Source organism: Callorhinus ursinus, unplaced genomic scaffold, assembly GCF_003265705.2.
Source record: "Callorhinus ursinus isolate GAN/ISIS: 27379988/994484 unplaced genomic scaffold, GSC_fseal_2.0 scaffold52, whole genome shotgun sequence".
Classification (NCBI taxonomy): Eukaryota; Metazoa; Chordata; class Mammalia; order Carnivora; family Otariidae; genus Callorhinus; species Callorhinus ursinus.
The window spans coordinates 7,952,240-7,965,513 of record NW_027397114.1 but is presented as its reverse complement, the minus strand read 5'-3'; the positions used below and the strand labels follow the sequence as shown (position 1 = coordinate 7,965,513).

The following is a 13,274-nucleotide window of genomic DNA, read 5'->3' as shown; positions in this document are numbered from 1 at the left end:
TAAAAATTATACTTTTATTGAGTCACCAGGAGAAAGATTCACTTGTGGTCCAAGTCAAATGTTGAGAATCATTAACAGGCCAGAAAGAGTTGATCCCAAGCACAAGCCCACGAGGGAGGGGACCAGAACAGACCAAGAAAAGACAACCACCCCATATAAAAAGAACCGACGGCTTCACACACACACACACACACACACACACACACACACGGATGAAATGTTTGGACAGAGGCAATTTTCACATGGTCATTTGTTTCTTTTTAAATACAGGTTTGTGGGGTGGTATTTTTTTTTTCCAGCTATTAAAAAAAAAAAAAAAAGGCCCAAAAGTGCGTATGTGGGAGGAAAAAGGCAGAAATGAAGCAGTAAGGTCATTTTCCCTGGAGGGACATGAGGAAGAAAATAGGAAGCAGTGTGACAGAATTCACTTTTCTCACCACTGGGCTTCTTGTATTTTCTTATTGGTCCACTGAAGTTATATTCACATTCTAGCTTTGATGCATCATCTTTCCTGGGATTAGACTGGCCAAAGACCTTTGCGAACTGTATGAAAAGGCCAGGGACTCGGCCCAACCCTTGGTTCTGTGCTCTTGTAGGGTTGGATGGTTCTGGAAAGAAGCAAGGATGCCTAGCAGCCCCTGGGTCCCTCAGCACCAGTGTGACTGACAGTCCTTCTCTCTGGGGGTGTATAAGAAAAAGTCCCCTGTTTTTAGGATGGGAGCAGCAGAGGGGCCGGCAGCAAGGTCCCAGTGGCTGGCCTGCCTTGTTTTCGAAGAGAACAAAGCGAAGGGAAAACAGGCCGCCTCCTGCTCCTCTAGGCTTCCCTCCCATCACGCTCCGCACTCCCAGCAGATCCTCCCCCAAGAGCCGTCTCTGACCTTTGGTCCCCAAATCCAAGCTGTGCTTTGAGATCAAGAGGAAAGGTAGTGGACTGCTGCCTCCCCCAAAGCTCCCCAAACTGTTTCCTTTCTGCCTCCCTCATCCCCCAAACCGTCCAACAATAAAGACCCTCCACCTGCCTTCACCTCGGCCGGGGCCAGAGGAGGGAGATGGGTCGGGCAGGGGGCTCCCCCGCCCCCGCCAACAGTCCTTTCTCCATCCTTCTGATTTGGGGAAAATATTCCATCAACCCCCAAGCAGTGAGGACCTGATTGCTGGGGAGCCTGGGGTGAAGACAGGAGGGGGAGGCCCAGAGGGGTGTTGAGAGAGCCCAGAGATGAACAAAGCCAAGCAAGGGTCGTCACAGCTGCCAACGAGCGAGAAGGGACTTGGAGATAGCACCATCTTTCCCTTCCTCATCCCGGGGTCTGTGCTTCCAGTTTTGAAGCCCTGGGACCTTCTCCTTCTGCTTCAAGGGGCCTGAGGTTAGCGAGGGGGAGGCCGGGGAGCGGTGAGGCACCCCCAGTGTGGGTGACACAGGGTGGTCTGATGCCCTCCTCTGAAGCCCGGGGCACTGATTTGGGAGGGAAAGAATAGGCCTAGAGCCACGAAGCCTGCCCCCACCCTCACCCCAGCAAGCTGTGGGCCCCAACATCAGCCCCACCCACTCTACAACCACCCCCCTTTACCTCTGCCCGGCACACTGGAAGGGGGGGTGGGTGGGCTTCCGCCGTTTGGCAATCGAAGGAAAGGAGGAATTTTCACACCAAAGAAACCACAAGGGACGTCTCTCCCCTGGGGCCCTCCCAGAGACTCCCACAGGCCTGGACCCTGACTGCTTCATTGCCACTAGCCTGTCACAGATACAGACAAGCTCCTTCCCCACATGCGGAGTCCTGGAGACAGAGAGGTCCTGTGGCTTTGCACAGTTCCAGTCCACTTGGCTGTGGGCCGAGGAGGGGCGGCTGTGGGAGGCCTGAGACATCTTCCCATGGGGAGGAGGGGGGGTGGCCCACCTAACCCAGAGCTCAGGGGGGCTGGCTCGTGGTTCAGGAGACAGCCGGAGCGCCTGGGGACTGGGGAGAGGAGGAAGGAAAGGGGCTGTGGGAGATAACACCCCGTTCCCCTCCTTCCTGCAGCCGTCCCTAAAAGTAAGAAAGGCGAGAGCACTTGACTCAAGCCGTGCTTCCTGGGGAGCTCCTCGCCCACACCGCTCTGTGTGGGCAGGAGAGCGAAATCACAGTGTGAGAAGGAACACATGTGGGGAGGGACGAATGAATCCCAACGCGGGAACTCTACCCTCCTCTGTGGTCCTTGAGAGTGGGAGAGGGTGGTGAGGGGCCCCCTCGGAGGGCCGGCAGCCCTGTCTTTGAGAAGCAGAGGCAAAGCCCCTCCCAGGGGCGAGGGTGGTAGGGTCCCATCTGGGAATGCACGGAGCCCCTCCCCTGGGAGTCCTGGAAAGTTGGGGTGTGTGAGGAGGGGCAGGAAGGTCTGAGGGGGCAGGAAAGAGAGAAGGCAGAGGCCTGGGAGCCAACGGGTCTCCAATCCTGGACCAGCTCCCCGGGCCTCAGCCCCCACTTCCCCCCCAGAGCTCCACACCTGTTCCGTCCAGAGAGAAAACCGAGAAGTTGGTCAAGGGGAAAACGTGCCAGAGGAAGAGCCCGCAAAAGTGGCAGAACAAGGCTTCAGTTGGCAAGAGAAGCTGGAGGAGGGTGGGAATAAACAAGCTGTCGCAGATTTAAAAAAACAGAGACACTGAAGGGTGGACAGGTCCGCCGAGGACAGATGCAATGGCGTGGAATGCACTGAAGACGGCCGGGGGCGGGGCGGGGCCGGGGGCTCAGATGGCCTCCACGTAGTTGGCCGGCAGCATCCCCGTGTCGCCGGTGCGCTCCACGGTCCCATACATCCAGCCGTCGTCGATCTGCTGCACGTTGACGATGGTGTCCCCGTCCTGGAAGGAGACTTCGTCCTCATCGGCAGCGCTGTAGTCATATACAGCGCGGTACCGCTTCTGCAAGGGTGGGGGCGCGGTCAGCCTGGGGCCCGGCCGAGCAGAGAACCCGGGGCTGGCGGGCCGGGAAGGCTCTGCCGTGAATTTTCTCACCTCCGGGTCTCACTGTCTGAGACCCATCACCCTCTCCAGCCCTATCTGGCATCTCTGAAGAGCCAGGCTCTGGGACAGGGACTGAGATTTGCCACCGCTCTGCCCCACCTCTTGCAACAGGAATGCAGCAGGTCCAGTGAATACAAGGCTTGATCGTGTTTTAAAGACTTCGTCTGGGGAGAAAAATCTCCAGGGGCCACAAGAGGTTCCACTCTCCAACCTCAGCCAAAATCCTAAGTTTAAGCCCCTGGCCTGGGAAATGCCCAGGGAAAGCACCTGCCGTCCACCTGCGGTCTTGGAGGTGGGCAAGGTTCTTTTTTTTTTTTTTTTTAAGATTTATTTATTTATTTATTTGAGAGAGAGAGAATGAGAGATAGAGAGCATGAGAGGGAAGAGAGTCAGAGGGAGAAGCGGACTCCCTGCCGAGCAGGGAGCCCGATGCGGGACTCGATCCCGGGACTCCAGGATCATGACCTGAGCCGAAGGCAGTCGCTTAACCAACTGAGCCACCCAGGCCCCCTGGTGGGCAAGACTCTAACATCCTCGCTGCCCTTTACATGGACTTGACTCCAGGGGTCAGCTCAGCCTTCATGGTCCCCCAGCTTGGGCCCTGGGATCTGTGTGCCCATGGGTCTAGGACTGGAGGGGCCCCTCAAGGACCTCCCAGATCTGCCCCCATGGCTCCACTCCACTGGGACCCCTGCTCAGCCCTTCTGTTTCTGGCCTCTGATCCGTTCATCCACTGTGATCTCAGGGGGAGCTTTCCAAACTGCAAACCTGGTCGTGTTACTCCCTGGCTTTAAAATCCTTCAGCGGTGTCCCACCTTCTTGAGCACCAAATTTTTTTTTTTTTTTAAGATTTTATTTTTAAGTAATCTCTACACCTAACGTAGACCCCAAGATCAGGAGTCACATGCTCTATCGACTGAGCCAGCCAGCACCAAATTGCAAACTTTCTTTCGAGCAGCAGAAACCAGCTCCATCAGCCCCGAAGGCTATGTGTAGGATAAGAGGTCAACCCCACCCCACGAAGTGACCTTGGTCTCTTATCACCAACTCTGCCTCTATCTCTTGGGCTGAACAGCCGCCAGCTACGCCTGCATCCTGCGACAGCCTCCTCCCTCGTCTCCCTGCTTCTGCCCTCAACCTTCTGTGGCCTCTGCTCACTGAGCCACCAGTGATCCTTTAAAAACATAAATCAAAACCTGTCACGCAGCATAGCTCACCAATCACAAAGGCCTTCCTGTGGCCTACGAGCCCCTGCAGGATCTGACCTTATCTCCTCCCCTCTTCCTCCTCTAATCGCCTTGGCCTTCCTGCTGGCCCCAGGGCCTTTGCAGTTGCTTTCTCCCTGAACCACTCACTCTTTCATCTTATTGAGGACTCTGCTGCTCTCCCTCCCATCACTCTGCTATCTTTTTCTTCCCAGCATGTGCCTCTATCGGACCTTAAATATTATACACCTACTTGTTCATTGCCTTCTTATTTGTCTCCCTGACTGAAATATAAGCTCCAAGATGGCGGGAAGGTGGTCTTTTATTCAGAGCCAAACCCCTAGTGTCCAAAACAGGTTTAGCGAGTATGTGAAGGACTGGCTAGTCTATCTGGAATCTTATCCTACAGATGACTTCTCAGGTCCTGCCCAGCACCCCACAGGGCATGGACAATCCCTTGTTTACTCCCTTGTGCCCAGGGCATGAGGCTCCAGGAGGACCCCTATCTCAGGCTATTTTACTTCTCTAAGTATTGTCTCTCCTGCTCCTCCATGAGCTACTACTTCCAATTCCCAGGAACCGAGCACAGAGGAGCTGAGCACAGCCAGGAGCTCAGGCTGGGTGGCTCAGCAGCCCCCTCCGTGGGATAGGCAGCAGGGTTTACAGACCGGGGACTTCAAGTCTAAGGGTGGTAAGCCTGATCCTGCCCCATTTCCTACTTTGCTCATCACTGACTTGGCAATGTCGCTGAGTGCCTGCTCTGTGCCTGGCTCAGAGCCGATGAACCAAGAGGACACGGCCGTGCCCGCACAGAGCTGCAAATCCAGCAGGGGATGCACACAGAAGTTAACAAACAGAACAGTTCTGAGTTGGGAAAAGTGCTCTGGAAGGGAACCAGTGGGGCGGGGGGGGGCGGTGATAGAGAGGTCAGGGGAGACCCATTTGACATCGGGGTGTTTGGGAGGACCCCTCGGAGGCAGGGGCAAGCTGAGATCTGAAGGATGTTGGGGGGGTCATCCTCATGAAGAGTGGGGAGCAGGACCAAGGTATGGAAGGCCCCAGACAGAAAGGTGCCTCATGTGCTCCTGGGAAGCTAGAGACAGGAAACTAAGCGGGTGTGTGTGTGTGTGTGTGTGTGTGTGTGTGTGTGTGTGTGACTTGTGCAAGCTACACCCGGAGCTGGAACGCTGGGCCCCAACCCCAGCCCAGGGCTCGGTGTACTGACCACAATGCGTCTGCTCAGAGGCTAAGGTCCCTATCACCTGCAGAGGACACTAGGAGCTGGGCTCAAAGGTCAAGGGAAGCCAAGCCGCCTGGTTGGGTTTCTAAGGAGAATCTAGGAGCTGTGACCACGAGGCCTTCCCTGAACCCATCCACCTCTGGCCTCCCCAGGCTTCCGACCCCCATCCCACCTCCCAGCTCCAGGATCTCTCCCTCTGGCCGGAGCTACTCACCCCGCCCCCGCCTGGGGCACTGCGTGGTATGGAGACCGGGGCCGCAGGCTCCTTGTAACCACCATAGGACTGAGCCACCTGCTGTGGCTGGGGCTGCTGGTAAACTGCAAGAGGGGGGGACAGGACTCAGAAACTGTCACGCCAAACCCAATCCCTCCCAGAACCTCCGTCCTTCCCCCACGAGGCCCCTATCATGCGCTTCCACCCCCTGCAACCTTGCTCAGCCCTCACTTCTCAAAGGCTCATCTGCCTGGGCGTGCACATCTGCTGGTGTTGCATACTCTGCAACAGGGGCTGTATCTCCACCAACACGCTGGGACCCACCACGGACCCTGACCCCGGTGCTCATGGTGCCCCCACCCCCCACCCCCCAACCCCCGCTGGGATGGGGCCTGAGGGCTTGTGCAAGCACACACACGGGTGTGCCTGTGCACAAGGATTCTCTGCAACCTCCTCCCCATCCCACAGTGGGCCTGCTCTCAGGTCCATCCCCTCCACAGGCCTCACGCTCACCCGGGGCGCTGGCTGGGATGTGGTGGGGCAGCTGCTGCCGTTCCTGGGCATCTCGGCGCTCAGGCTCCAGGCCCTCGCCCCCGCTGGGGCCCATGCGGCTCTTCTCAAACTCCTCGTGGTATTTTATCTGCAGCGGCAGAAAGTGCTGGGTGAAGGACTCAGCAAACCAAGCAAAGCTCCCTTCCTGTGGCCACTTAAGATCTCCCAGGAGAGGAGAGACTCCCCAAGGGCTACAGGCACAGGGGACCAGGTTCCTGTGTGCCCTTGGACAAGCTACTTAACCTTGCTGGGCCTCAGTCTCCACCTCTGTAATACGGGACATCAGTGTCTACCTCAGGCGTTGCGGGAGAAGGACAGGGACGCCTGCTGAGTACCTGTTGGGCGCCAGGCACTGCGCTAGGCGTTCTACCTCACAGGCTCATTTTAGCCTGTCGGCACCCAAAAGAGGGTATATGACAGTCCCCGTCTAACAAGAAGGAAACGAAGGCACGGACAAGCTGAGTGAGTCGCCCCGAATCATGCAGATTCTGAGGCCCATGTGCTTAATCATGAGGCAATTTGGCCTCTGTGGGCGTGACCTCACAGAGCTCTGCTGAGGACCCCTTGTCCTCTGCTGGAGGACAAGCAACGTGGGGTCCTCCCTTCTCATCAAGGAAGGGAGGCGAGCAAAGCCTGCCCTGTTCTCTGGAGCAGAAGGAACCAGTGATTCTGTGCCCCAAGGCCTGATGGGAGCTGTCCCAAACCAGGGCAGTCCCTTTTGGCATCCGCTCCCACTTTCTCTGCTGCCTTCTCTCCCACTTGTTGGCATTCGCTTTGCAAGGAGGGCAAGAGTTAACACTCGGCCAGGCACGGCTAACACTTAGTAGCTGGGCTAAAGGTCTGCGGGCGTGGTCTGGGTCACCACCAGTCCCTCCTTTCCCTGCCCCTTCCCTCTGGGCCCCAGTAGGGACCCACCCCCAAATGGCGAGATGGGCTGAGCGCCATTCCTCAGGGGGAGGCAGCCAGCCTTGGCCAGACTGAAAACCTATGGGATCCCTCAACTCCTACTCAGAAGGGCACCCAGGAGTGAAGTTTTCAGACACAGGGCCAGTGCCCTGCTCTGAGATTCCAAAGACAAGAGCAAAAGGCGAGTGTCCCTGAGCCCCACTCCCTCAGTGACCCCTGTCCACTGGGGGGGGGGGCGTGACAAGGAGGAGGGGCCACCCCTCCTGAGGTCTTGAGGCTCACAAGGCAATTGCCCTTCCGACTTTTGTCCTAGGGGTTGGAAGGGTCAGCTTCCTGTGTTTACTTTCTGTGGAAGAAAAGAGACCTGACCCCAGGAGCTAGTGACCAGGGGAAGGGGAGTGCACGTGTATAAGCGGACAGAGGCCTGCACTGGAGGGACAGGTGTCCCTAATGCTGGCGGCCCAGCTTCTCTGGATATGAAGGAGTGACAGGAAGCCCTGGGGAAGAGGGTACATCGGTCCCAGCTCCTTTTCTGTACCAAGGAGCCAATGCCTAGAGCTACCCCCACTCAAGTGTCCTACAGACTCAGTCCCTCAGCACAGGCGCAGTGGCCCTCCCATGCCTCACCCCTGGAAGGTCATCAGTGTGACCCTGCGAGAGTCCCTACCCCTCTGGGCCTCAGTTTCCTGATCTGTAAACAAGGCTCTGGTACCATCTGTTCCCAGGAGGTCCTGAGGCTCCGGACCAGGTCTAGCAACCAAACCAGACTCGAGAGCTGAAAGCAAGTATGGACATGCATATGTTTCCACACGTGGCTGGTAGAATCGCTCTTGGTCCTTACAAAGCCACTACACAGGAGTAGGTATTTATAAAACTAGGGCCAGCTGCCCCAGGTGGATGCAGTTGTGGCGGCCAGAACACAGAAGAACCCTGCCCACCGCCACCGACGTACATACCACCTGTTACTGTTAATATTAATAACCTTCCCATTTGCTCAGTGACTCACACCAAGCGCACGAAGGCTCTCTGAGCATTATCTCCTCTGGCCCCGGTGATAATCACCCTAGAAAAAAAAGCTGGACAGGTACACTTTAATTCCCATTTTACAGAACAGGAAAACGTGCTCAGAAGTTCAATGACTTCCCAAGACAGAGCTTTCATTGCTCAGGAAGGGCTGAGGCTGGTGACATAGGGACACAGTCACCGCTAGATAGGCCCTCTCCTGGGGACAGGCATGGAGCAGAGTGACCACATGCCCAAGCCCCCCCCCCGTCCTACTTCATGTCTATTGTTCTGGAATAAACGTGGGTAGCGTGCCTCTCACTCGAACAGGGACGATGTCCACGAGGTCACCCTAACTTTGAGGGAAGAAGAGCCAGCGCAGCAGGGACAAGCAGGGCACAGCCCCTCTGCCTAGGCTAACTGGGATAGGCCCCACCACTCCCCACTTCCTCTCCCTCCCTTCCCAGCAAATGAGAAAATTGTGTTATTTCTTTGCCGACCCACCAAATGGTGTGAGAAGCAAATAGGCACGCTCAAAGGAGTTTGCATATCTGAAAGGGAAAGAAACATTTTCCAGACTCCAGGGGTCTGGCTGGTCCCTGCTCCATAGTCGGCAGAGTTTGATCTTCCAAGAGCCCTGAATGGGGGTCACCATAAGCCCAGAGGTGTCACCAGGGCCTCAGCTTAAGAACGGTCAAGGGCACCTGGGTGGCTCAGTCGGTTTAGCGTCTGACTCTTGGTTTCGGCTCAGGTCATGATCTCATGGGTCATGGGATCGAGCCCCTGTGTCAGCTCTGCACTCAGCGTGGAGTCTGCTTGAAAGCTTCTCTCCCTCTGCCCTCCCTCCCTCTCTCTCTCTTCCCCTCTCTCCGTCTCTCTCAAATAAATAAATAAATCTTAAAAAAAAAATAAAGAACTGTCGTGGGCCCCCGAGCACCCTGTTCTATGCCCAGAAGGTCCAAGTGCACATGGGTTGAGAGGCCCAGGCTCCTGCTAGCCAGGACTCAGGAATGACTAGTGGAAGGTCCATTCCACAGCTAAATAAAGAAACCCATTTTCTCTGCTAGCCAGCGTTCTATTTTCTGAACCCCTGCTCTCCTGACTGTGATGGAAAACAAAGGTTTGACACTGCACAACGTTCCCACATGATTCTATATCATGGTCCAAAAGGGAACATAGGCTCTGAATGGAATCATCAACTCACCAGCCAGAGTCTATTTTTTTTTATAACAATGTCTCCCACTTTCTGAGGGCTGATTTTGTGCCCTTACATGGATTATTCATTTCCTTTTCTCAGCCAGCTCTACTACTATGTATCACTATCACCCCCCATTTTATAGATGGGGAAACCGACACTCAGGGGAGGGTAACTGGTGGGTTAGCGGACTCCAGTTCTCACACTGCGTCCTTACATCTCAGCTACCAGGTAATACTGCTCCCTATCACAGACTAACCACATATATACTTTTAAACAAATGTGAATCTGTGTTCACCTTCATTAGTCATCAGAGAAATGCAAGTTAAAACCACAAGAAGATACCATTACACACAATCAAAATGGCTAAAGCGAATAAGTCTAAGGATGCTGAGCAATGGAAACTCATCACTGCGGACAGAATAAATCAGTACAGCCACTTGAAAAATAGATCAGCATTATCTGGTAAGATAGAAGGATCGTAAACTCTAAGACCCGGCAATTCCACTCCACGTGAACACCAGGAAATATGGGGACATCCAGAGCGTGTGGAAGTAATCACAAGTCCAACACCAGAGTTGATAAACAGTGGTATAAGCATTAAATGGAACACTATTTGGCAATGAAAAAGAATGACCTATAGCTACGTGCAAATATGTACATGAATCTTTAAACCCAGTGTTGACCAAAGGAAGACACAAAAAGGGCGCCTGGGTGGCTCAGTCGTTAAGTGTCTGCCTTCGGCTCAGGTCACGATCCCAGGGTCCTGGGATCGAGCCCCACATCGGGCTCCCTGCTCCTCGGGGGGCTTCCTTCTCCCTCTCCCACTCCCCCTGCTTGTGTTCCCTCTCTCGCTGTCTGTCAAACAAATAAATAAAATCTTAAAAAAAAAAAAGACACAAAAAGAATACCTAGTATATGTTTAAAGTCAGGAAAAAGAAAACTATGGCATTTAGTAATATATAGTTACATATTAAAATTAGAAAAAAGAGGGGCGGCCCCAGGCTCCATTGGTTAAGTGTCTGCCTTCCACTCAGGTCATGATCCCAGAGTCTGGGGATCGAGCCTCGCATCGGGCTCCCTGCTCAGTGGGGAGTCTGCTTCTCTTTTTGCCCCTCACCCCTCTTGTGCCCTCTCCCAAATAAATAAATAAAATCTTTAAAAAATGAAATAAAATTAGAAAAAAGAAAGCACAGCACATGCTCTCAAAAATTACACTCAGGTTATTCCACGAGCCTGCCTCCTGGTCATTTGACCCTGGGCATGGAATTTTTGTTTGACGTTACTATTTACTACCGAGTAGGCCCAGCCTCTAAAGACTGAAGCTAACTTACAGAATACATGTTGCTAATTACTTTTCACTGACAGAAATGTAAAGCATTTCTGCCTGTGGCGAAGATATTCCCAAAGTTTATGGTTTTATGGTCCTGTAGAACATTACCCAGTTCTGCACTAATGGCAGGGCAGTAACCAGTTCTGGGTCTCTTTGTATCCAGCTCTTTGACTGACTAGGCAGCAGGTCTGCCTGTCCTAACCTCCAGCATAATTAAGTGAAATATATGATAGGCGCTCACTGTAGAAGAGTTAGGTTTTTAGCACTTTAAAAGCTCTTTTTTTAAGATTTTATTTATTTATTTGAGAGCGAGCGAGCGAGGACATGAGGGGGGGAGGGTCAGAGGGAGAAGCAGACTCCCCGCTGAGCAGGGAGCCCCAGGAGGGACTCAGTCCGGGACTCCAGGATCATGACCCTAGCCGAAGGCAGTCACTTAACCAACTGAGCCCCCCAGGTGCCCTAAAAGCAGAGGAGTTCAGGTGGGGGGGGAGGGGAGTTCCAGGAATGTTTCTTGACTTGCACAGTGAACACAGGTGTTTACTGTATGGGTTGTTACTGGGTGTTACATTTCACAGAAAAAGACACAGGACTGTATACAGAAAATCAATATATAAGTAGGTACATAAGGTAAACAAAAGCAGAACTACTCTACCCGGAGGCAGGGGCTCCCATAAAAGGGTCTCAGTCGTGAAAATTTCCCAGTGCATTACAGCCGTTGGAACTCAGGACCAAAGGCCATTCCAGAAGGATACACTGCATTCCAGAGCATGCGGCCCTAGCCTCTCAACCCTTTCCATGCCCCTAACGAAGACACAGTTACCCCAGAAAGTTTCACACATTCTCAGTACCAGACAATGGCCCAACTTCTCAACCAAGCTTTACTCCCTGCCTCTCCTTTAGTCACAGTGCAGAAAGCAGACAGTTCTGCCTTTACAGAAATGGTAATTATACTGACCACACTGATCTGATGGATGACAGATCGCACACATCCAAAGCCTTTAAACACCACCTGGGGGAGACCGGACACTTTTTCAAAATAGTCTCGCTTGTAAATCCTCTAAACTGGAACATATTCCTCCGGGGAGGTAAAAGCCATCTCTTCTCAAGATGGTCTGACCTCTCTGGAAACAGCCAGGGGTCGTTGGGTGCTAACCTGGGAAGTGAGTGACAAACTACACAGAATGGATACTAAACAAAGGTGTGGCTCTCTCTAAACACTTATCTTTGCCAAAACGCTTCTGGAGGTTGGGACTACTTAACGGCTCTAAGGGTGTCAAGCTTCCTGAGAGTTTGGGGATGTGGCTGGGCCTGGCACTCTCTGACTTAGGGCTTGGTGAAGCTTTTCCAGGCTTTTAAGTAATGGTTCTCAAACTTCACTGAGCACCACCGGAACCCAGTGAATGTGTTTAAAATACTGGTTCCTTGATTTCGGCTCAGGTCATGATCTCAGAGTCATGGGATGGAGCCCCGTGTCAGGCTCCCCACTCAGCAAGGAGTCTGCTTGGATTCTCTCCTTCTCCCTCTGTCCCTCTCCCTGCTCTCTCTCTCAAATAAATAAATCTTAAAAAATTAAATAAACAAAACAAAATAAAATGCCAGTTCCTGGGCCTTATCCCAGAGATGCTGAGTCAGGCAGCCTATTGAAGAGCCCGCCTGTGAGCCTGCATTTTCAATAAACCTTCCAACATCGGGGCATCTGGGTGGCTTAGTCAGTGAAGCATCCGACTCTTGGTTTTGGCTCAGGGCATGATCTTAAGGTTGTGAGATCGAACCCCGTATCCGGCTCTGCGCTGAGTGCGGACTCTGCTTCAGATTTTCTCTCTGCCCCTCCTCGTTTACACACACGCTCTCTCAAATAAATAAATAAAATCTTTAAAATTAAACAAGACCAAAAAAAACCCTTTCCCATGTGATTCTAGTAGAGCTGTTTATAGAGGCTCACATTTGACAGACTCTAATTGTGTTCACTAAAACCAAGAGTCTTCCAGCTTTGGGGTCGGTCACACCTCAGATGTCCTAGCTAAACCTGCAAAAGCAGAACCCGGTCAGGTTCAAGCCACCTCCCCCACCTCGGAGCAGAGGACAATCAGCTAATTGCAGCCCTGTAGTTAATGATAAGATGGTTATCTCCTTTGGTGTAGATGTCTTGGCCACAGTGAGTTCTGTTACCAGAGCTCCTCAGATATTAGCACCTCCGATAACTGGGTATGGAATATTCTGGAAGCCTTCCAGAAAGGGAGGTAGGGAATGACTGCGCTTACTTGTCTTCTGCCTCTAAAACCCACAGGCTGGAAGCAATGAGTGAATGTGTTGGGGAGATGGGGTTGTAGATGAGAGCACGTGTCCTCACAATGGAAAGGCCACAGAGGCCTGGAGAATCAAGACTCCAGCTTTGTGAGCCATTCCAGGTTTTCCCCATTGCCCAAGGCTTCCCCTCCCTCCCACTTACCATGCGAAGAGCTAGAAGACACAGGCCTTCTTTAATCCTCTTTACCCTTGGGTCTGGGCAGCATGGGTGGGGAAGCTCTAGGGTGTGAGGTGGCTTATAAAGCAACTGAAACAGGTGTGTGTGTGTATTAGAGCCCTCGTGTGTGTGTGTGTGTGTGTGTGTGTGTGTGTGTGTGTGTGTGTG

General features: G+C 53.2%; 1 protein-coding gene across 1 annotated transcript in view; it reads right to left on the bottom strand.

The window, feature by feature from the left end:
- LASP1 (LIM and SH3 protein 1) overlaps positions 1-13,274 on the bottom strand; it is a 39,839-nt gene continuing 26,565 nt past the window's right edge. The window contains exons 5-7 of the mRNA XM_025859290.2: positions 6,168-6,294; positions 5,655-5,758; positions 1-2,893 (exon numbers count right to left, since the gene is read on the bottom strand). Coding sequence (XP_025715075.1) covers positions 2,720-2,893; positions 5,655-5,758; positions 6,168-6,294 — 405 coding nt within the window. The 3' untranslated portion in view covers positions 1-2,719. The remainder of the gene's footprint in view (positions 2,894-5,654; positions 5,759-6,167; positions 6,295-13,274) is intronic.